At 36.3% G+C, this 25,254-nt stretch overlaps 1 protein-coding gene across 1 annotated transcript in view; it reads left to right on the top strand.

Annotated features, from left to right (window-relative positions):
• The window catches only part of NEIL3 (nei like DNA glycosylase 3), a 53,575-nt gene that overhangs the window by 7,432 nt on the left and 20,889 nt on the right, over positions 1 to 25,254 (top strand). The window contains exons 2-6 of the mRNA XM_050790004.1: positions 4,900 to 5,012; positions 18,594 to 18,728; positions 19,016 to 19,229; positions 22,694 to 22,768; positions 24,405 to 24,571. Coding sequence (XP_050645961.1) covers positions 4,900 to 5,012; positions 18,594 to 18,728; positions 19,016 to 19,229; positions 22,694 to 22,768; positions 24,405 to 24,571 — 704 coding nt within the window. The remainder of the gene's footprint in view (positions 1 to 4,899; positions 5,013 to 18,593; positions 18,729 to 19,015; positions 19,230 to 22,693; positions 22,769 to 24,404; positions 24,572 to 25,254) is intronic.

Below are 25,254 nucleotides of genomic sequence, written 5' to 3'. Positions count from 1 at the left end.
TAATTTCAGAGTTTTGATTTTTTTAAAGATCATATCGTATGTTGTTTTTAATTGCAGAGAATAGAGTAAAACACCAGTAGAACAAACAAGACATGTATTACACCTTTAAGACTTTAGTTGGAGGTTCTCTTTGAGGCTCTGTCAGCTAGGACAACATATTTCAATTTCCATTGACAGCCATGTGAAAATATATAATGGTCTCATGCATTTAAGTATATTGGGGGCTTTGTATTTTTGACTCTTTTTCCTTTCACAAGAGAATTTATTTACAAGGGAACGTATTACCTTTTTTCTTGTTAATAAGTGGCCCAGTAACCATAAGATTTGAAGCACTGTCCACCAAAACTTTGTTTGCTAAATGGCCACATCATTTTCCACGGTTAGAACTTTTTTTTTTTTTTTTAGATGGAGTCTTCGCTCTGTCACCCAGGCTGCAGTGCTGTTGAGAGATCGGCTCACTGCAGCCTCCACCTCCTGGGTTCAAGCAATTCTGCCTCAGCCTCCCAAGTAGCTGGGATTACAGGCATGCACCACCAGACCCGGTTAATTTTTGTGCTTTTAGTAGAGTTTTCATCATGTTGGTCAGGCTGGTCTCAAACTCCTGACCTCAGGTGATCCGCCTGCCTCAGCCTCCCAAAGTGCTGGAATTACAGGCGTGAGCCACCGTGCCCGTCCACCATGGTTAGAACTTGCTAAAATCTCTGATAGATGACAGCAGATTTGCAGATATAGATGTCTGCTCCAGGATAACCTTTGATGCCTTGAGGCGTAAAATCCTGGAAATAAAAACTTTTTAAAAAAATGCCTATCCCCCAGCATTGGTTATGGGAGATGTTTCAGCTGTGCTTTTCATAAACTGTACATGGAACCATATTCCCCACAGTGTAGATTTTACAGAATCTTGAGGCAGGATCTTATAGGCTCATTTATCACATAGGAATTCCCTGGGGGAAAATCTCTGGTAGAAATCAGGACGGCTGGTTTTGTGTCTCTTCCTAATAAACATTATTAGGAGTCCTAAGCATTTTAATATTGGGGTAAAAAGAAGTTGAGGTTTCCATTAAGAACCCTCATTTTTGTCAGGTTTTTCCTGTTTGTTTTTTCAATTGATCTCACCTGAAATGTATGTCATATGGTGGTCTGAGGTTCAATGGTTCAAAAAATTTTACACTTATTATTTCTGTAGGTATTTTCATTTGGCAATTACAACAAAACTCAGTGGGGCAGTACTGCTGAATTCGATTTGGGTGTTTTGATAATGGGGTAGTTGTCTTCATGGAGTAGAAAACTTCCCCAGGAAATTGGCAGAGTTTTCAGAACTGATAGAGTAAAATTAGAAAATCTGTCTACTACTCTTCCTCTTGCTCTCTGGGCCATGGCATAGCAGGGCCTTTGCTCTGTCATTCCTTTTGCCAGGAGCATGGCTCACTTATTTAAAACTTGCTCAAATTTCAATTCCTTGATGAAATTATGATTGCTCCTTTAAAATTGCAACCTGTTGCACCCTCCCCCAATCTTGATCTCTCCTTTACGTCTCCATCTCTTTTCCAAATCTCCTAACATACTGTGTTATTGTATTTATTGCCTACTCTTTTCCCTTACTAGAACATAAACTCCATGAAGGCAGCTGGTTTAGTTGTTTTATTTATGGATGCATCCCGAGCCTCTAGAACAAGGCCTGAGACATAGTGGAAGGTCAGTAAACTTTTCTAAAATGAGTTTATCCAAGTAAACAGCCATTTTTAACGGGGAGGAGGATCATCTTTCCAGATGTCACGTGCCACTTTTGTTGTAGACAAAGCCAAGTGAATAACATGAACTGTTATAGGTGTTGACTTTTGGTGTTTTTAACTAAATGGTGTAAGTTCTTGCCAAAGCTGTTAACTTGGTGATGTGAGCAGACTTCACATGAGACATTTGGGACTCATGTGCTATCTTATTAGGTGTTGTGACAGCACTGTCTGTTTCAAGGTTATTTCTCTGTCTCTGCTAGCAGCCATTATAAAACCTGGTAAAGTCAGAACTAAGTAGTAGAAAGAAGGTCCAGGCAGGGAGAAGACAAGTAGTGAGTGCAGGCCAGTCAGATAGTTTCCCATCTTGGAAGAAGGGAAGTGAGCCAGTCAGGTGCAGTGAGAAACAGTGATGTGGCAGCTGACGCAGAATTTCATAATTGGCCTATCAGACATTAGATAGATGTTGAGTTTCAGCTTTAACTTTTTAAAATTTATTATTTTTATTACAGTAGGCTTCTGGGGGAACAGGTGGTGTTTCGTTACATGGATAAGTTCTTTAGTGGTGATTTCTGAGATTTTGGTGCACCCATCACCCAGGCAATGCACACTATACACAATGTGTAGTCTTTTAGCCCTCATACCCCTCTGTCCCTCCCCGCAAGTCTCCAAAGTCTAATGTGTAATTCTTATGTCTTTGCATCAGATTTAACCTATAAAACTTGAAGGGGTAAAGGAGATTAAAGCACAGGAGTGGCAGTAGTAGCAAATTCTTTCCTACCCAAGAAGTGGGGAATGCTACTATATATGAGAGAGAGAGAAGGGTGTGTGTGTGTGTGTGTGTGTGTGTGTGTGTGTGTGTATAAAATGGGTTAACATTCATCACCTGGCCTCTGCTGGGAGCTCTAAGAAAAACTAGAAGATTTCACAGGGTATGGCTAAAACAAGTTGCTAGTAAAGAATATTGGGAAAAGATAAGAGATTGTTGACATTGGAATGGTGGGAAAACAAGGCTCTGATCATTGACTTATAAATGAGGGTTCAAAATGTTAATAAGAACTTAAATCTGAGATCCTGAAAATGTACAACCTAATCTATATTGAGACGAAAATCTATATCTGCTTTGTATATCATCATCTTAAAAGTGTCCTGGGTAGTTTATAAGAACTTTTTACATACTGATTGGTTGTCATGGAAACCTACCTTAAAACCCACTATCATAATCTATACTTGGCCTGAAGTGTATTTGAGTGACTTAAAGTCCCTTGTTAGGGAGAAAAGCATCAAGATTCTTGGTGCTTCTCAATTCAGGGCTTTAAAAGATTGACTTATATGAAAACAAGGCAAATGTGTTTTTTCCTCACTGAGTGCTCAAGCCTGCCTTCCCAGTGCTTGATAATTATTGATAGGTACTGGAGTTCATCCCAGAAAGGGAAACCAAAGACTGAGCTTTGAGGACATGGTGGCAAAAACCTACGTCTCCAACAGGTTCTTTTTTGTGCAGAGCAGGAAGTGATTGCTGTCATTTTTAATTACTCCTGTGCATTTATCTGACATTCTAAGCCAGTGATTGATTCTCCAGTCCTTAAACAAAGAAGGTTTTATATAAAGCTCATCGACTGAACTGTAGGCAGTTGGAAAATTCTGGCATTGACTGTAGCTATTTCAACCTTGAGTGGGTTTAGTGGAATAATGTCTCTCATCTCTATCTTTTTTTCTTTATCTCCCTGTTATCTCTCTTTGAGCTAAATACTGTGACTGTATCTTAACAAAGTCCAGTTTAGTGAAATAAAGAATAGAGTGGACATGCCATCTTAAGCATTTAGAATGACAAATGTCTGTAAAACCAAAAGTTTGAGAATCACTGAACAATATCATTTCACTTTAAACTGAGGAAAAATTGTGACTTGTTTCTAGACTCTATATCTAAAGCTGTTTTATAATTATATCTTGACATTTCCCCACTCCCATTGCCTACCAAGGTTTCATTCAGAATCTTCTGAGGATCCTTAGGCCCATTAGAGAAAAACAAAGAAGAAGTGAGAGGTAAATGCGGATATTACTTTAGATTGAGTTAATACATAGATGTAATTCTGTGTACCCTGTTTTATCTTATATGATAGTTATGCATGTCTTAAGTTTTACATTTTTTATTACATTTTGAGTTTAAGTTAAATAATGTTTGTAAAACATATCTAAATAATAAAAAATAATGACATAAGAAACACCAGTATACATAACACCCAGTTTAAGAAGAAGGGCATTACTAAAATCTAAACCAAACTCCCTTTCTTTTCTTCTCCCACAGAAGAACCTGTATTTTATATTTTTGTTTTCTGTTTATTCATGTTTATAATTTCCTCAAATATCTTATAGGATTCTGCATAGGTGTTGTAATTCTAACAATGTATTGTTTGGTTGTGCAAGGCTGATGGGGGAAAGGGAATATGAGTTGATTTTTTCTTTATTCTTAACATTGTGGTTGGAAGAGGACAGGTCTCAAATTAGATACCCTTACTCAGGGGGCCCCAGGTTTTTATCTCTGATCTCCTGCACCCTCACAAGACATAAAGATTGAAGCTCTCATTCCTTAGTTTCAATCAATGCCCTTAGGGTACATGCTGGCTTCAGGACTCTCCCTACTACCTCTCAGGGTTCTCTCCCACTTTTAGGTTTTGACCTTTTATTATCTCATACTAGCTTAACAGTTCACTGGTGTAGTTAAAAATACTTTGTTTTCATATTTTATCATCTATCATTTGTAGCTGTTTTTGTCTGACCACTCTTTGAGGGAACTTGGCTATACTTCTAGAAATGGAAGAACCTGTATTCCAATTTTTAGTTTTAAAACATTCGTGTTGTATTCCTGTGCTTTCTTTTCATATGCACAGAGCTGTATGGTCCTGGAAGAAACTTTATTTTGATTGTCTGCCAATTACTTTTTTTCACTTAATTTTTTTGGCCTCTCTCTCCCTTTAAATGACTGCATAGTAATTTGACAAAATGTATGTAAACAGCCGATTACATTACCTGACTTGTTGGAGATTATTCTTCTCATTGGAATGCAGCTGGGCATGAAGTAATATAAACACATTTAAGAATTAAATTATAATTTTGCTTAGAGTGTGTGTGTATATGTGTTTATGTGTGTATATGTATTTTCTACTAGGCTTCTGCACTGAATAATAATGATGCCAGCAGCCTGTTTAATGGATACGTTTACAGTGGCGTGGAAACTTTGGGGAAGGAGCTCTTTATGTACTTTGGACCAAAAGCTTTCCGGTAAGATAAGCCTGTACAATGCATCTTATCTCTCTTAAGTTTAAAGATGCGTAGAAGGCTAGATGGAGCTTGCTGGGTGACACATTTAATCGTATAGGAAGTACTGTGTTTTTAAGAGAGTTCCAATATGAGAGGTTGCAATTCTATCATGGAAATCAATAAGCAGCCGAAGAATAAATTCTGATGTCATCATTACTTGGAAGACAGTCATTTTACAGAGCTTCCCAAGATGTAGTAGAGCAACACATCTGTTTTGCTAGTCCCCAAGCTCCCTATACCACAGTCTCTCCTTGTTTTTACCAAATGTGTATTGCATTCAGTGACATTGGTTACTTTATATTTGTGACAGGCCCTAGTTTGGTTTAAAAGTATCACTTGATTTTTAAATATTTTTCTGGCTCCTTGCTTTCTCTGAAGCCTTGAATGGAATTTGGAAATTTACTTGGAGAAGGTAAAAACTTTCCAGAGAAATAACAGGTTCTCCATTGTTTCACAGTTCCCATGGAAATTCATGGCTAATATACTGGCAGAGAAGGACTAGCAACCTACTTCCTTGGGTGACTTAATGGTAAAAAAGTCAAAATATATGTAATTGTGATGCATGATGACATATTTAATTTTTGCAGGAAAATGAAAGCGGCCTTTGAGTTAATATGTCTACCCAATCTCATTCTGTCTTTTCTGAGTTTAGCCTAAGCTTTTGCCAACTGTAAAAACTGGTACTGCTTCCTCAAATCGTTTTTAGTGCTGTTTAAAGATACTGTCCACAGTTATCACCTTCTTAAAAGACCCATTCTTGAACCCGATGCTAAACAGAGGTGAATAGTTGTCACAAAGAGATGATACTATATGATTGTTCTTTGTTGCATCTCATCTACCACATATTTAGAGGAATCCAGGGTTTATGTAATTGCTTTTCCTTTGAGGTGTTCTCTTTTCATTGTCAGCAGCTGCTGTCCTTGGACAACATTGTCACTTCATGGTTTTTCTCAGTCTGGAATTGATAACATCAGCATATGCCTAGTTGTTCATGCAGGAATGATATATTGCAGGTTACATTACTGCTGTAGTATATTGATGTGCTTGAAAACTCGTAGCTCTGGATAGAGTAGTACACAATGGAATCTGTACACGATAGTTGAAAACATTGATATGTTATTGATTCTCTGGTGTTAGGTACAGATTTATTTCTGTAAGATGATAGGGGTTTTTATCAAGTGCTCTCCACCAGACTGATAAGGGGGAAGTCATTTCTCAGTGCAGGGCTGTCAGTAAGTGTTCCATGAAGTTCTAAACAAGGACAATCACTTCTTCAAACTCATTGAACTAGTACCATCCCTGGAGAGTACCTATGTCAGTATATGGGTGGGAAAAATGCAGTGGCTTGCTTCCTTTCAATTTCCTGCAGCCATAACAACTATGGGATCTAACAATTCAAGGTCAGTGGCAGATCTGCTGTTGGAATCTGAACCTAAAATCAGTTGCTCCCCTTTCACAATGTAACATAAGTTCAAAAAATGTACTTCCAACTTGTGCTTCTTAGAGGAATGGATAACTCTCTCAAAGAAATATGATCTCTTTGTGAGGCTGCAGGTCTGTGCACCTGCAATAGAAATGTAGTCTTCATTTTTGACTTCTGCCTCTCTCCCACCCTGGCTCGTCTGCATTTGATAGAGCATATAGCAGGAAACATGTTTAAAGGTTGCTCACAGTTTTCCCTTGATACCCAACTTTTCACAAGCAAAATTGCCTGCAGAGTTTAGTTATAAAGTATGTGCATCTCACAGGTCGGGCCATGAATCTCCTGGGATTCATTTGTTAATGAAAGTAGAATAGAAGCATAGCCCTCTAAAAGAATCTGCCCTGTAAAAACCCACACATCAGAAAGATACATAATAGAGAGTGATTACTTCTCTACCTACTAAGTGATATATTTAAGTGCTCCTAATAGTGCCAAGGAATACTAAAAATTATTTGCTGTACATTTATTTTAGGAGCCCTGTTGTGGTATTATGTGTGATTAATACCTGTACAACTTCTGAGCACTTTCCAGTAACCCTTCAACTAAAACAACACAAACGTCACTTGAAGTTTTTGCTATAAATGTAACAAGTACTCAGTAGAAAAAACTGAAAAATAATGAAAAAATAAGTGTAAAATAATACATTCTCAATTCCACTACCAGGTATAATCTTTATTAACTTTGGATGCATATATTGCCACATTGCCAGTATAATGTGTGCAAATATTTATATGCATGTTCACCCAGCTGCACTCACACTTAAGCTATCATTTTAATCAAAATGGACATAGCTGGGCATTTTGGACTAAAATTCAAAAAACAGATAGATAGATAAATAAATATATTTTTCCAAGACTATTTGCTGTTTCTAGTTTGTGATTTACTCCCTCTGGCTTTTGCACTTATATGTGCTCAGAGACTAGAAACTATATTTGAGATATTTTGGAGGCTTTGCCATTTTAGAAATGCCTTATACATGATTGATTTTATAATTTATTGGGGTTTAAGTGAGTATGAATCTCAAATCAGTTATGCAAGAGATAATATAATGATTCTTTTTAGTTTGCTGAAATGTCTTTATTGAATCCATCATATACTACTTATAAAATAGTTTTACAGCTTCAACATAGTTTCTGTACTGTCACATAACATGTTAGGGGAAATAGAAGTGTACTTTTACTCTGCATAATACTTTAAGATTCATTCATATTGTTTGAAGTATCAGTGGTACTTTCTTTTACTAAGTAGTCTCCCATTATATGAATGTACCATATTTTGTTAATTCATTCATCAGATGATGGACATTTGGATTGTTTCAAGTTTTTAGTATTAAAATTGCTATGAATATTCACATACATATGACATATATGTGTGGACATATATTTTCACTTGTCTTGGATAAATACGTTGGATTAGAATTTCTAAGTCATGGGCGGGCGCGGTGGCTCACGCCTGTAATCCCAGCACTTTGGGAGGCCAAGATGGGCCGATCACGAGGTCAGGAGATCGAGACCATCCTGGCTAACACAGTGAAACCCCATCTCTACTAAAAATACAAAAAAAAATTAGCCGGGCACAGTGGCGGGCGCCTGTAGTCCCAGCTACACGGGAGGCTGGAGAATGGCATGAACCTGGGGGGCGGAGCTTGCAGTGAGTGGAGATCGCACCACTGCACTCCAGCCTGGGCGACAGAGCGAGACTCTGTCTCAAAAAAAAAAAAAAAAAAAAAAAAAAAATTTCTAAGTCATTTGGTAAGTATATGTTTGACTTTAAGAGGAATTGCCAATTTGTTCTTAAAAGTGGTGGTACCATTTTGCATTCTTACCAGCAGAGTATGAGAATTTCAGTTACTCAGCACCTTTGCCAGCATCTGGTATTGTCAGTCGTTTTAATTTTAGCTATTCTAATAGGTGTACAGCGTATCTCATTATGATTTTGATTTTCTTCTCCCTACTAACTAATGATATCTGATGCAAAGTGTTTATCTGCTGTTTGTGTATTTTGTAGGGTGACGTGTCTATTAATTTTTTCTCTTTTTATTGGATATATTTTAGTATTACTGAGTTATAGTATTCTTTATATATTCTAGATGTAAGCCATTTATCAGATACATGTTTTTCAAGTATTTTCTCCCAATCGGTGGCTTTTCTTTTCATTTTCTTAACCATGTCTCTTGAAGATTAAAAACTTTTAAGTTTGATGAAACCTAATTTATCCAATTTTTCTTTCATGGTTCATTCATACTTTTTGTGACCAGTCTAAGAAATATTTGCCTAATGCAAATTAATCAAGATTTCCTTGTTTGTTTTCTTCCGGAAGTTTTATTGACTTAGTTCTTCTGTTTAGGGTTATGATCTATTTTGAGTTCTTTTTTGTATATGGTACAAGGCAGGAGTTGACTTTGTCTTTTTGCGTGTGTATTTTCCAGCACCATTGTTGAAGAGATTATCCTTTCTCCATTGAATTTCTTTGCAACTTTGTTGAAAATTAGTTGACCACATATGTGTGGGTCTATTTCTGAACTCTCCATTGAGAAGAATATCAGATAAAATGATATTCTTTTATCATTTTTTGTGTCTGTCCTTTCACCAGTAATACACTGTCTTAATGTCAGTTTAAATTAAGTTGTGTCAGTCCTCTGACTTTATTCTTTTTTTTTTTTAATTGTTTTTGTTATTTTAGTTATCTTTCTACATTTTAGACTTAGCTTGTTGATTTCTACAGAATTCTTTCTGGCATTTTGATTGGCCTTGTGTTGGATCTATAGATCAATTAGGTGATAATTCACATGTTAACCTTATTGTCTTCCACTCCATGAACACAGTGTATTTTAAGAAGTATTTAGATCTTCCTTCATTTCTTTCAGTATACATTAATAAGTATTTAGATCTTCCTTCATTTCTTTATCAGTATTTCATAATTTTCAGATTCGGATGTATTTTACATTTGTAACTAAGTGAGTTTTTTTGGTGCTATTGTAGAGGGTATGTTTTTAAAGTTTGACTTTCTAATTGTTCATTCACAGAATATGGAAATACAATTTTTGTGTGTATATTGACCTTGTATCCTGCAACCTTGCTGATATGATCTGGCTCTGTGTCCCCACCCAGATTTTATCTTGAATTGTAATCCCCACGTGTTGACGTGTGGGGGGCATGTAGTCCCCATGTGTCGAGGGAAGGAGGTGATTGGATCATGGGGGCAGTTTCCCCCATGCTGTTCTTGTGATAGTGAGTGCGTTCTCACTAGATCCTGTGGTTTTTTAAGGGGCTCTTCCCCCTTCTCTTTCTCTTCTCTCTCCTACTGGCATCTGAAGAAGGTCCTTGCTTCCCTTTCACCTTCCGCCATGATTGTAAGTTTCCTGAGGCCTCCCAAACCATGTGGAACTGCAAGTCAATTAAGCCTCTTTCCTTTATAAATTATCCAGTCTCAGGGAAGTTCCTTATAGCAGTGCAAAAAGGGACTAATATACTTGCTAAACTCATTATAGTTCTAGTAGCTTTTTCTTGTATACTTTTAGCATTTTCTATGTAGATAATCATATCATCTGTGAACTAAAGCAGTTTTATTTTTTCCTTTCTAATCTATATGCCTTTTTTTAAAAAAAAAAATATACTGGGCAAGTTCTAGGTACATGTGCAGAATGTGCAGGTTTGTTACCTAGGTATACATGTGCCATGGTGGTTTGCTGCACCTATCAACCTGTCATCTAGGTTTTAAGCCTCGCATGTATTAGGTGTTTGTTCTAATACTCTCCCTCGCCTTGTCCCGCACACCCTATATGCCTTTTATTTCTTTTTCTTGTTTTATTGCACTTGCTAGGAACCCCAGCATGATGTTGAGTAGTAGTGGTAAGAGCAAATAAGTTTGTCTTGTTGTCTATGATATTAGCTTTATTTTCTTTTATTAAATCAAAAAATTTCCCTTTTATTTCTAATTTGTTGAATTTTTCAAGTAGTTTTTCTGCATCTATTGAGATCTTTATATTGCCTTTCTTCATATGTTTATTTGTGGAATTCTACATTGATTGATTTTTAAAGTTTGAATGAGCCTTGCATTCCTGGAATATACTCCACTTTGTCATGATACATTATCCTTTCTATATGTTTCTGGATTCAATTTGTTAATATTTTATTGAGCACTTTTGCATGTGTCTTCATGAGAGGTATTGCACTATAGTGTTATTTTTCTGTTACTGCCTTTGTCTAATTTTGGTATTAGGGTAATGATGGCCTCCAAATGAGTTTTATCTGATATTCCAGAACATTTGTGTAGATTTGTTATTGGTATAACATCAACTGGTCTAACATATTTGGAGTTCCAGGAAGGAAAGAGAAAAAAACAAAACTGAAGACATTTTTAAAAGAAGTAATGGCCAAGAATTGTGCAGGATTAACAAAGCTATGGAACAAGGTTACATAATTTAACATTCTTGTAACTGTCATCCTAGAAGAAAGAAAGAACAGAAGACATCTTTGGATTTAAATGGCCAAGAATTTTCTAAACAAACCACAGATCCAAGAAGCAAAAGAACCTCAAACCAAACCAAATGTCCCTTACACATACCTAGCCAATGTGCTAAAAACCAAAGACGAAGAGAAAATGCTGGAAGCAGAGAAACATTACAAATTAATACAAAGGAATGAAGCTAATAAATACATTTACAGAAATTGTATAAGACAGAAGACAACCGAGCAATGTTTGCTGAAAGAAAAACCTCTCAACTCAGAATTCTAAATGCATCTAAAATGTCTATTAAAAATGAAGGTATAATAAAGACTCTTTTGAAAAAAAACAAAGAAACTAAGAGAATGTAGTACCAGGAGACCTACAGTGCAAGAAAAGTTAAAAGTCTCTCCAGCATAAGGGATATAATAACAGATAGAAATCTGAATCTACAGAAAGAAAAAACTGGGAATGGGAAACTTGGAAGTAATTTTAAAGATGTTTTTCTTTTATGTTCTATATCTAAAGCAAGCATAATAACAATTTATTGTGGACTTTATAACATATGTCAGAGTAAAAATGCATTGCAACAGTAGTACAAATAATGAGATAGGAAAATGATGGTACACTACTTTAAGGTTGTTGCAATATACGTTTTGCATATCATTTGAAGTTACACTTACCACAGTGTAAGATGTGTATTATAAAACCTAGAGCAACTACTAAAAAAAAAAATTCAAAAAGTGGTAAAAGTAATAAGCTGCTAATGGAGATAAAATGTAAGTTTTAAAAACGCTCAATCCAAAAGAAGGCATTAAAAGATGAACAAAGAACAGATGGAACAAATAGAAAACAATAGTAACATAGTAGATTTAAATCAAAGCATTAAAATCACATTAAATGTAAATAATCTAACCATCCCAATTATTTGGCAGAAATTAACTGAATAAAAACACAAGACCCAACTATAACGTGCCTATAAGAAAACCACTTGAAATATAAGGATGCAGGTTAAAATAAAAGGATGGAAACAGAAATACTATGGAAACACTTATCAAAAAAAAGCTGGAGTAGCTAGAATAAAAGCAAAGTAGTTATCAGATCAAGGAATATTACTGGGTGTAAAGAAGGACATTAAATAAAGATTAAGGGGTTAATTCATCAAGAAAATATAGTAATCCTAATAGAAATTCAAAAGACGTAAAGCAAGAACTGCTAGAATGGAAAGGGCAAAGAGAAACTAATATTGTTGAATAATTCAACACTCTCTTGTCAGTAGCTGATAGAACAAGTGGGCAAAAATCATTAAGGATAAAAGACCTGAGCAACACTATCAGCCGCCTTGACCTAACTGACGAGTAGAGAACATTCCACCCAACAACACTGCTTTTCAAGTGCACATGGAACACTCAGCAAGATTGACCAGATTATGGACAACAAAATGAGTCTTAACAAATTTAAAAGTATTGACATCCTGAAAGAATCCTGACTGCAACAGAATTAAACTAGAAATTATTGAGATACCTAGAAAAATCTTTCTTTTTTTTTTTTTTCTTTTTCAAATGCAGTCTCACTCTGTTGCCCAAACTGGAGTACAGTGGAGCGATCTCAGCTCTCCGCAGCCTCCACCTTCTGGGTTCAAGTGATTCTCCTGCCTCAGCCTCTTGAGTAGCTGGGATTACAGACGCCTGCTACCATGCCTGGCTAATTTTTATATTTTTAGTGGCCACAGGGTTTCACCATGTTGGCCTTGCCGGTCTCGAACTCCTGACCTCAGGTCATCCACCTGCCTTGGCTTCCCAAAGTGCTGGGATTACAGGCGTGAGCCACTGCACCTGGCTGAAAAATTTTAAGTATTTGGACATCATTGTGCTTCTAAACTCATGTGTCAAATAAATCACCAAGGAAGTTAGAACATATTTTGAATTGAATGAAAATGAAAACACCAGATCAAAATTTGTAGGACACAGCTAAAGCAATGCTTGAGGGAATGTTCTAGCATTAAATGTTTATTATAAATAAATAAAATTCTCTAAGATTTAAGCTTCCATATAAAAAAACTAGAAGAATAAGAAGTAATTAAACCCAAAACAGACAGAAGGACAGAAATAATGAAGAACAGAAATCAATGGAATTTAAAAATGAAAGCAATAGAGAAAAAAAATCAATGAAGCAAATAATTGGTTCTTTGAAAAGCATAATAAAAATGAATGACACCAAAAATTGGTACTTTGAAAAGTGTAATAAAAATGATAAACTTTTAGCTCAATGCAGTCCATTGTAAACATGGGAGACATATATAATTTAAAATCTTCCAATAGCCGCATTAACTAAAGCAAAAAGAAATCAATTTTAATATTGTATTTTATTAACCTATGCAAAATATTTCAACATATAAACAATATAAACAATTATTGATAAGCTATGTAACATTCTTTTTTTATACTAAGTCTTCAAAATCTGCTGTGTATTTTATAATTAGAGTACACATTAATTTGAACTAATCACATTTCCAGTGCTCATTTGCCACATGTGGGTAGTGGCTACCATACTGGACAATACAGCTCACAAATAAACGCTATGAGGAATGACAAAGGGAGCATTACTGCAGATCCTCAAGTTGTTATTTGAATAGAAATAGGACACTGTATATTACATAACAAATTTATGTCCGTGAATTCAACAACTAAAATAAATGGACAGATTCCTTGAAAGACACAGATTATCAAAACCTACTCTAGAAAAGTAAATAATACGAGGTTTTTTTTAAGTTTTAAATGAGTTGATAGTCTAAAACCTCTCAAGAAAGAAAACTCCAGGCATATTTAAGGAACATGCTCTGTTTTATCTTTTTCATCTTTTTTTTCTCTTTCTTATGTTTGGATAATTTCTATTAATCTATATTCAAGTTAACTTATTCTTTCCTCTGCTCTGTGCAGTCTGCTGGTCTGCTTATTGAAGAAATGTCTTATCCCTGCTGTCATGTACTTTTGTTTCTCTGCTGAAATATCACACCTGTTCAAGTGCCTTTATACTAGATCCTTACATGTGTTAAATCATTAACATATTAATAACTAACATACAATATAAAATTTGATTAAGAATCAATATTTTAAGTTTAAAATTAATTTAACATTACTTTTAAATCACCTGTCTCATAGGTCTGAACATCTGGTGCATCTTTGGGTCTGGCTCTGTTGACTGCTTTATCTCTTGATATCTTTACCTCTTGATACTTTTTTAATCTTTGTATATATATATGTGTCTTATAATTTTTTTTGAATCCTAGACATTGTCTATAGAAGACGAAAAGCTAAATCCCAGACACCATATATAGACGAATAAGAGCTAAATAATATTTAAGCTCAGAAACAGTCATGCTTCTTCTATTAGTCATTAGTGTCAGGGATTGAGTGAGTCTAGTAAAGTAGTTGACCTTGGTTTGAGTTTTGCTTTGTTTGGGTTGTCTTCAGTGCACCAACAACTCAAAACTCCAGCTGCTACTGCTACTTTATGCCTTGTGTGTGGACTGGGTTGGCAGTGGATGGTTTCTCTGTTGCTGCTCGACTGTCAGCTTTCAGCACATCTTGCATATTCACGTCACAGAGAAAGTCTCTCCATGTTCTTACCTCTCCACCATGTAGGCTGCTGTTGCTTTGTGACTTAGTGGGAGGCTCATGATGGAGATAGTGGGGATTTTTACTTCTGGACTAGCTCGAGACTTGGGCAGGCCTTTGTGTATGTAGAACTGAAGGTCGCAGTTTTCTTAGGGTTACTGTCGCTTGCCCTCCTATGGCAGCCAAGCTCTGCCTTGCATCTGTGGGTGTACTTGGGTCTGAGAGCTTCCTCCCTCTCTTTTAGTGGGAGCGGATTTCTCTTTGTATCATCACAGTATTTTGTGCCAAAGCCGATTTTCTGTTTCAACTCTAGGGACAGATGACTTTTGCTTCTACCTCACCCTCAACAGGCCAGGGTACCTTTGCCTGGGCTGGGTGGCCGAAGGGTTTCCTGCTGCTCTCCTGTAGCAGACTGCTTATGGTTGTTATTCAGTATGAGACATATTGTCTGGGCAGAGGAAGTTTCCTGTTCCTCCCTCAAGGACAGATACGATCTTTGTTTCTACCTCTCCCTTGGCCCTAGAAGCTTAAAGACTTTTTAAAAAGACTTTGGCTTCGTCTGAAAAAAGTGTCCAAGAAGCAGACAGAGTTTCATGAAGACAGAGGTCATGCCAGCATGAGCAGCTCTTTCAGGTTTCTTGCTGTCACTCATATCTTTCACATGGGCCCACGAGTGTGTACTCTCCTTGTGTCTGGAGTTCCAGGGATTCTAAACTGTCACACCAGCCCACATTCGGTATCTAAAAGTTTGTTGAAAATTGTGCAGTTTTCTGCTTTCCCATTTGTATGGTAGCCTTCTCTTCCTCTTGTGCTCTGCCATAGGTGAAGCAATTTGTGTATTCTGACTTTCCTTTCCATGGAGGGGCTTGTCACATTTTGGAATGCAGCTTACCTGGTTGCATTGCAATCCCATGTCTCTGATGGGCTTAAAAAAATGTATGATTTTGTAGATAATGTGATTTTTTTTTTATCCTTGTTGGAGTGGTAGCTATGTTCACTTTCAGCCTTCTGTATTCTAAGTAGAAGCAGAACTCCTTTTTTATTTTTTTTTAGCTTTGTTAAAACTGTATCTTTTTACATTCTCTTTTTTCAAATTCCCAGCATAGGTTTTACACTATTATATTCTACATTTTACACTCTTTATTACCCTTAGGACACTTCTGATCACTTGAAAATTTTTTTTTTTTTTTTTGAGACGGAGTCTCGCTCTGTCACCCAGGCTGGAGTGCAGTGGCCAGATCTCAGCTCACTGCAAGCTCCGCCTCCCGGGTTTACGCCATTCTCCTGCCTCAGCCTCCCGAGTAGCTGGGACTACAGGCGCCTGCCACCTCGCCCGGCTAAGTTTTTGTATTTTTAGTAGAGACGGGGTTTCACTGTGTTAGCCAGGATGGTCTCGATCTCCTGACCTCGTGATCCACCCGTCTCGGCCTCCCAAAGTGCTGGGATTACAGGCTTGAGCCACCGCGCCCGGCCTCACTTGAAAATTTTTATAGGCAATTGCCTTATTTGCAAAATGTAGTTGTCATTAATGTGAAACTGTGACAGTACTGCTTTGTTTATGCTGTTTGTGCTTGCTTAAGGATGTTCAGATTATTCTGACAGTGATAGCTGGGAGAATACAGCTGATTCTTAAAATAGGATCAGGGCTTATTTACTAGTTTATTTAGGAAGCTGTTTCTAATGAGAGGAATTTTCTTACTATTAATTGAATTTTTAGTTTGGGCACAATTTTCATATTAGAACTTGGTTGCAAGTGACAGAAGCCCAACTCTAGCAAATTCAATAATTATTTATTATCTTTTGTTGACTTTGGTACCAAAAACTTTTTTAAAATTTAAAAAATCATATGGAGTATCTTACAAAACCTGAAGAGAATACAGACAGGTTTCAAGGAGAACTAGAGCAAGCAAAGACTAAAAGCCATTAGGATTCTCTTCATTTCTTCACTCTGTTCCTCACCGAAATCTTCTGTAGTCTTCCTCTCTGCAGAGAGACCTTCCTTTGCTTTGCTGGGGCTCACGTTGGGAATCATTCCCAGAGACAGCTTTCATATTAGATCTCTTAATGCTAACAGGATCTCCCTGGGTCCTGCATCTTTAAATGTATCAGAAAAACTGATGAATCCAGCTTGGATACTGATGGATCTCGCTTGGGACAGGTGTCCATTTCTGAATCAACTGTATCAAAGGCACAGGATCTGAGAAAACGGCAGAGACCTGTTCAGGATAAGCCTAATGCCCACCCTTGGACCAGGCAACTGTGGTTGGCAGGTAGACTTCTATTACGCAGAATGAATTGTCTCAGGTAACCTTTTACGTTGGTAGAAGGAGCTTGAAATAGAAATAAGGACCTGATAACATTTTCCTGAACTAATTAATTATAAGGAATCTTGAAAAGCAAATGAAATCCTAAAAATGTCTTTTCTTTATGTAGTATGGGCCTATGTACTGGTTTTAAAACAAAAATCAGTATCAATTGTTGTTGCAGTATAGATGTTTACTCTGCCTCAAATATTTTCATAATACTGATATATTTTTTGTAGTTTAAGATCAAAGGTACTTAGTAATAAACCCATGAGATGTGTTGGTTTATTGGTGCTCAATTATAATATCTAACTATTGAATAAAACAAAATAAATAAAAATAAAGTAAACATTTTATGCACTTTTTTCCTAAAAATGAATAGATTTATAAGACAGAGCCATACTTATTTGATCTAAGGTTCTTGCTGGGGCTACTCCTGCATTTGAATTGGGTCTTAACCTTTGAGATTTTTTATGTGGATGTGGTTTCATTATAGAAAGTGATTTAGAATCCACTTTATGAGCCATGCAGCTGAAAAGATTTTAGATATGATGGCTTCTGGGCATGACAGTTGTACACCTTTCACTGGGGTTGCACCTCCGTAAGCTAAATTATGGAGTACTTACAGGCACACATTTTTCCTGTCAAGAACTATGGGGCATGCAAAATGCATTTATGATTGATAGCAGGGCACACAGAGTTTAAAACCCACATTTTTAAAGTTAGGCTGGTTAACCTTGTACAATACTATAACATGGTGCTTCGCAATTAGAAGCACAGAGCAGTAACATTTGCTGCCAAAAGAGCCATATTTATTAACTCAACAAAGCTATAAGGAGCAGGATTTGAAAGGTGGAACACAGTATTTCATCTTGAGAATCATTTCTGATCTTCATCATCAGAGATCTTACAGAACTACTTTAAAAAAAAAACTGGACATGCTAATCAATCCTATAAAATCTGAATGGTTATGAATTTTTCATCACTGCATTGTGGCTTTCAACTTAACCGTCAATATTTATAAATCTCCTCTTCCCAATACATATAAAGGTAAAAGAAAATGAAAAGAATTGAAGACAATAGTATTTTGACTTGTTCTCTCTCTTTTTTTGATACATAAGATTTTGCAAAAATAAAAAAATTGTTTCATTTCTTAGTGCAAAACAAGGGGGGAGAGAGTGTCTTAAACCATAGATATTATTTTGCAATAGGTAAATATTTCCAGTCCACTGTGGTTAGAAATAAGGAATTTGAATATTAGTGGCTTTGTAGAATTTATGAAAACACAAACTATAGGCAACTTAAACTTAGCCTTATCTCATCCCAAGCCTTTGAATCTGAGAAAATGCCAAGAGATGCTAGACTGTTCCGTGAATAAAAGATACTTCGTCTGACAAGAAAAGAGGAGCAGGGGTGTATTTTCTTGGGCTTAGTGTTGGTACCTTATTATTTCTCTGAGAAGTTATTTTACTTTTGACTTGAAAAACTGATTGTCATGTCTTCTATCTTTATAAGGATACAAAGTCATGAGAGAAAAATAGATAATAATCTTACTACTGGTTTCTGCCCTTTAAAAGTGCCTATCCTGACTAACATTTGTTTGCTTATAATCCAAAAAAATGATAGTACAGGGAAAAAGCTTGATAAATGATATACTTTCTGCCACTCAAAAATGGGTTTGATTTTGTTTCAGGATTCATTTCGGAATGAAAGGCTCCATCATGATTAATCCACTTGAGTGTAAATATAAAAATGGAGCTTCTCCTGTTTTGGAAGTGCAGCTCACCAAAGATTTGATTTGTTTCTTTGACTCATCAGTTGAACTCAGGTAAAAAAAGAAATAAATAAAAGTACTTAAGCTGCAGTACTGCAGAGCATGGTTTGGGATGTCACATGTGTGACTAAAGAAACAAATAAATAAATAGTTTGTAATTGATGAAACCTCATTTTAAAGAAGCCTTCAGATAATATAATTTGTAAGATCTTTGTTGTTTGCATATCTAACTCTTATACCCTGATTAACATAAAGTGCTTATAGCAAAGCTCGTTTTAAATGACACTTTGTGAAATTATAACCAGACTTATGATTAATGTGTTTTGTATTCCTTTCTATAGAAACTCAATGGAAAGCCAACGGAGAGTAGGAATGATGAAAGAATTAGATGTATGTTCACCTGAATTTAGTTTCTTGAGAGCGGAAAATGAAGTTAAGAAACAGAAAGGCCGGATGCTAGGTGATGTGCTAATGGATCAGAACGTATTGCCTGGAGTAGGGAACATCATCAAAAATGAAGCTCTCTTTGACAGTGGTCTCCACCCAGCTGTTAAAGTAGGTTTTAAGTATTTTTTAAATTATCTCTTGAGTTTTCAGCACTGTGAAGGAGCCAATGTGGAAGCCTTAACTCTGCATTGCAGTAACACAGTCTCCACAAACTTCAGGTGTCCCGCTTCCCACGTCTACCCAGGTCAATTTCTCGGTGCAGCCGGCTCTGACCACCGCACGTACAGTAGCCTTGTGCACACCCTCCCTCTCCACATTTCACTCTCTCAGTCTTCCTTAACTTGCCCTGCTTTTTGTTCTCTCCATACCAGGTATCCCTTTCAAACATAACCTATTTACTTATTATCCTGATGGTTTAAAAGCTGTCTCCTTCTCCTAGAACACAGTCTCAAAAGAAAACAAGGCTTTGTTCACTGAAGTATCCCAACATCTAGAACGTGGCCTGTGGTGTATGGTAGGCATTACATATTAATATTTGTGGAAGATGTGAATGAGCTAACTCACAACTTATTTTCTCTCTGGCATATTACGTACATGTTCTGCACACATTCGTGTATTCCTGATTACAGCTGTTGGTGACATTAGAAGCTGCTGTTGTAGTGTAAGGATAGCAGTGGAAGGCAGGCAGCAGGGTCCAAGGAATAAGTGATCAGTGAGGAAATGGAAACAAAATGCAGAGCCCTTCTTCACATAGGCCAGAGTGAAGGGAAAATATTGACCTGCTAGAGAGGATACCAGGACAAGACATGAGTTTGTTACTTTGTTTTTTTCTTGTTCTACAACTAGAGAGACTTGAACTTATTTATATGTTGTAAAAAAAAAAAAAAAAAAAAAAAAAAAAAAAAAGTGGTTGAAGGGCAGAGGTTCCACCTGTAGAAAAGGGAATGGCGACGAATACGGCAATGTTCTAAGAGGGTAAGAGAGGTGGGAACCCAAACCCAGGTAGAATACATACATTTTTTTCTAGGAAAGACCTCTACATTAGGGCTTTTATCAAGACCTGTTGTTACTAACTAAATTAATTTTTTAGCTCTTTTAGCTGAATTATTTTGTACATAATTCACTCTATTAACTAAATTATTAACTAAATAAATATTTACATAAACACTTTATTAAGTAAATAAATATTTACATAAACCCAGGTTATTTGTTTACTTTGCGCAGATACTTACTAGATAGTTTTAGTCATACCAAAATTAGTAGGAATTAAGCTTTAAAAGAAGCCAGGTAATGATAGGTCTAGATTAGATTCTGCTTTTTGATACTTGGAACAAGTGAGTTCAGTATGGAAGTAATGAAACAGAACTTTAACAAGAGTGAGCTTTTTAAAAATCACTTAGACCTCGATGAAAGATGTTTTTGAAAAAAAGAACCCAGGGTATTGTTGTTATCTGTGATGCACGGATAATTTACTTTTTATCTCTGCATCCAGCCAGCCATCCATCTAGGAGAAGATAATTTACCCATAATGCCTGGGGGTTTAAAAAGTAATGACATTGACCAGGCACGGTGGTTGATGCCTGTAATCCCAGCACTTTGGGAGGCCAGGATGGGTGGATTACAATGTCAAGAGGTCTTCAAGACCATCCTGGCCAACATGGCGAAACCCCGTCTCTCCTAAAAATACAAAAATGAGCTGGGCATGGTGGCACACGCCTGTAGTCCCAGCTACTTGGGAGGCTGAGGCAGGACAATCACTGCCCGGGAGGCAGATGTTGCAGTGAGCAGAGATCACACCACTGCACTCCAGCCTGGCAACAGAGTGAGACTCTGTCTCAAAAAAAAAAAAATTCTGAAGTTTAGCTATTGGCTTCTTAAAAGCACGTGTACAAAAATTACTGAAAAAGTGCAGTTTAACCTTTCAAGGTGTGACTTAATACAGTATGTAAGATATGGAAAGTAATAAATGCTTTGGATGCATGCGAGTTTTAAAGTTTATGTGAACAACTGAGGAATATTTATAATACTTTCAGGATGACTATGTTGATTAGATTTTCACTTTTATAGTCACTGATAAATGATTTTCTTTGTACATGTATGTGTCTGTTTATATGCAGCCTTCCCTCGGTATACACAGGGGATCAGTTCCAGTACTGCCTTTACCAAATCCACGCATACTCAAGTCCTGTGGTTGGCCCTAGGGAGACTGCTATACAAAAAGTCAGCCCTACGCTCATGCAGGCTGCACATCTCACAAATATTATATTTTTCATCCATGTTTGACTGGACAAAATCTACATCTAAGTGGACCTGCTCAGTTCAAACCTGTGTCGTTGAAGGGTCATATTCACACACAGAGAACAAGCACGAGGCATCAGACGGTTTCTTTTGGGATTACCATTGATAGCACATGTGCCAAATAATAATTCTACAAGGGTAACACTGAGATTTATGCTAGGCTGTGTCAGAAAAAAGTTCTTCAGTAAAGTCTGTGTCTGAGCTCTTCCATGTGTTAATAAGTACTTTGATATTAATGCATGTATATAAATGCATATCTTTTTTAAAGCTCAATCGTGACCTTGGTGGTCATCTATTCTTGTGCCTATTTTCCTTTCCCTTCTTTCTGTTTTATATTGTTCTTGGTAATTTTTTTTTTTCGAGTCCAGCAAGATCTTTCAAGGTGTCTGATACACAATGCTGAGACTTTGAAGGCGTCTCATACAGAATAAATATTCAATAAATGCTTGAATTTATAATTAAAATTTATAAATAGGAATCGTGTTTTTGTCAGTAATATTATCAGTTCAAAATAAAATTACTGTTAATGATACTAAATAGATCCATGAGAAATAGAGCTCTAGAAGATATGCATATACGATTGACTCTTGAACAACACAGGAACTGGAGTGCTAACCACCCCCCATTGAAAATCTATATACAATTTTTGACTATTCAAAAACGTAACTACTAATAGTCTACTGTTGATCAGAAGCCTTACTGATAACACAGTTCACACATATTCTGTATGTTTTATTGTTACATATGTATTCTTACAATAAAGTAAGCTTGAGAAAAATTGTTATTAAGAATATTGTAAGAGCCAGGTGTGGTGGTCTGCACCTGCAGTCGCAGCTTCTTGGGAGGCTGAGGCGGAAGAATGGCTGAATCCAGGGGTTTGAAGCTGCAGTGAGCTATGATGGCGCCACTGCACTCCAGCCTGGGCAATAGAGTGAGACCATGTCTCTAAAAAAAACAAAAGAATATCGTAAGGATTATATTTACTATTCATTAAGTGGAAGTCGATCATCATAAGATCCTCCTCCTCATCATCATTACATTGAATAGATTGAGGAGGAAGAGGAGGGGTCGGTCTTGCTGTCTCAGGGATGGCAGAGGCGGAAAAAAAAATCTGCGTATAAGTGGACCCTCGCAATTCAAACCCATGTTGTTCAAAGGTCAACTGTATTCAAAATCTATTTACAGTTCTCTTTCACAGAATTGGCAAGGCATATTATTTCTTACAGTAATGAGCAAGTCATGAAACTGGGCTCCACTGTTTTTTCCACTTTAAGGTTTGTCAATTAACGGATGAACAGACCCATCACCTTGTGAAAATGATACGTGATTTCAGCATTCTCTTTTACAGGGTAAGAGCAAAATTTTTCAACTATGTAAAATGTCAAATGTCAGTGGTTTCCTTTTGGATTGCACCAAAAAATGTGAAAGCTGTATATAGCCATCTAGTGGAAAGAGCATGGAGGTGCATTAAGGGAGAGTGATATTATGTGGGTATAATTAACATCTTGAAATTCTAGGTCATAGGTCAGTTCAAACTCGACTAACTATAATCATATTCAATTATCTTTATACCAGTTGGGAGCAGCCATTTTAGCATTTTACAGACCCTTTTCTATTTTTGGATACATAAAATATAGAAAATCTAGAAAAGCCGACCTACAGTAACACTTTCAGATAACCTTAGTTCCATCAGGCTTTGCCACTGACTGTAGACCTTGGTTCAGTCAAGTTTGCCACTTAACTATCTGTGTGGTTTAGATTATTTGGATAACTTTATCTAAGTTTAGTTTCTTCATCTGTAAAATGGGATAATAATGTTTCTCTGTCTACCACAGTTTTGAAAAGGAAGTACTTGCTGACTTATAAATGTGGAAAGTTATATACTATATGCATATATAGAATTCAATAAACACATTTTATCTTTTAAGCAAAGTATCACAAATACGTCTTTTCTTCACAGTCCATTTTCTGTATCCAAAATTTTCATTTTTACTATGTTCAGAAAGGCAGGTATTGTAGCATTCTTTATTAATTGGCCTAAAATGTGAATGAACCTCTTGCTCTGCAGATCTGTCTTGAGTAACTATGGCTATTTTTAAATTGCATCTGCTTATTTCTTCCTCCAGAAAAAGATGACCATAGAAAACTGCCCATTTCCACCCAGATTAAATTGGGTCTTCCAATACTTTCCTTAAATTAATATAAATTGTGTAATTTTCAGCTCATATATGGTAAGCTGTATTTCTGGGCTTTTAAACTTTCACACTGCTGATGGAAACCCAAGATATTTTCTTTGCAGGGGGCTTAAGTATTTGTGAGTGGAATGAAACTCACAAAGTATATCAAAATATCTTTTGAAGTAGAATTTATACCAAAATGGAATATATTCTCTGCTAGGATGGTATTTGAATGTTTATTTTCTTTCCTTCTTTTTTTTTTTTTTTTTTTTTTTTTTTGAATCTCTAAGGTTAAAAAAGAAAAAAAAAAATGTCCTTTTTCAGGTTAACAAAGAAAATACTCTTACTGAATTTTGTCCCCTAGAAGTAAGTTTTTTGGTTGTTGAAACTGAGTGAGCAGTTTCAGTCTTCTAAAAATAACCAGATTTAAAGCTAATCTAGCCTTTTCCCTTTAACTATATACTTATGGTTAATTTAAAAAGCCTTAAAAGTGTAAAAGACATTTTTAAATATAGAACTTTTACATCTCATTTAGATAAGAGGATAAAGCTATGCAAAGAGCAATTTTGAATACTAATGTCATAAAATGACTTATTTCACGCAAATTTTATTTGACAAATATTACCAAATCTTGTCAATACCTTTTTCTCTGATGAAAGAAAAGATTATATTGACATATGTACAAACGTATGTAAATTTGTAACAGATGGTTTTCAGAGATGACCTTCGAGACTGTGTCCTTGGCTCCTTGGCAGCACTGTTTTGTGGATAACAGAATAGTTTGGTTTTTTTTTTTTTTTTTTTTTAGTGCCGTAAAGCAGGACTTGCTGTCTCTAAACACTATAAAGTTTACAAGCGTCCTAATTGTGGCCAGTGCCACTGCAGAATAACTGTGTGCCGCTTTGGGGACAATAACAGAATGACATATTTCTGTCCTCGCTGTCAAAAAGAAAATCCTCAACATGTTGACATACGGTAAGATATTGAATTTAAAGGGATACCATTTGCCCTAACCATCTAACTAAAAAGCTAATAATCAGAGAATATAACTGAATAACTGTCAGGCTATTCAGAAGAGAACATAAATCAAAAGTATTTTAGTCCTTGGAAGGAAATAGTAAATAACGTCACCAAAGAACCTGAAGGAGCCAAAGGTGATTTATGGACCAGTTCTGAATTTAGGTAGAAAATCTCTGGCTCAGGGAATAATATGTAGCCTTTACCTTTAACCTAGTTTGTAAAGTGAGTACCTGGAGATGTCAATAATTGGAAAAAAATGCAACTACCTTCAAAAGTCTCTGCTTCACTTAGAAATAATATTATAAAACACGAGCAAGAGATTTTTACAGATTATATGTCTTGGTGAAATAATAAGACCACTTACTACACTCATGTGTGGTGGTTCTGCCAGTTGCCGAGTATGTCTCTTCCAATGATGCCTTCCAGAACTGGAGAAATAACCGCAGGACAGGTTTGAGGACTTACTGTGAGAGGTATTTGAGCTAAAACTCCATCAATCACCTGACCTGACTGGTGGTGGATCACAGTGACATTTTTGTCTCCTGGAATTAGTGCCAGTTCAGAGCCAGTGTCCAATAATCCTAAAAAAGTCTGATTGTTTCCTTTTTCCCCAATGTACAGTTACCTTGGTAACAGGC

This window comes from Macaca thibetana, chromosome 5 (assembly GCF_024542745.1).
Source record: "Macaca thibetana thibetana isolate TM-01 chromosome 5, ASM2454274v1, whole genome shotgun sequence".
Classification (NCBI taxonomy): domain Eukaryota; kingdom Metazoa; phylum Chordata; class Mammalia; order Primates; family Cercopithecidae; genus Macaca; species Macaca thibetana.
The sequence above is the reverse complement of the archived record's forward strand: the minus strand, read 5'-3'. Positions and strand labels throughout refer to the sequence as shown.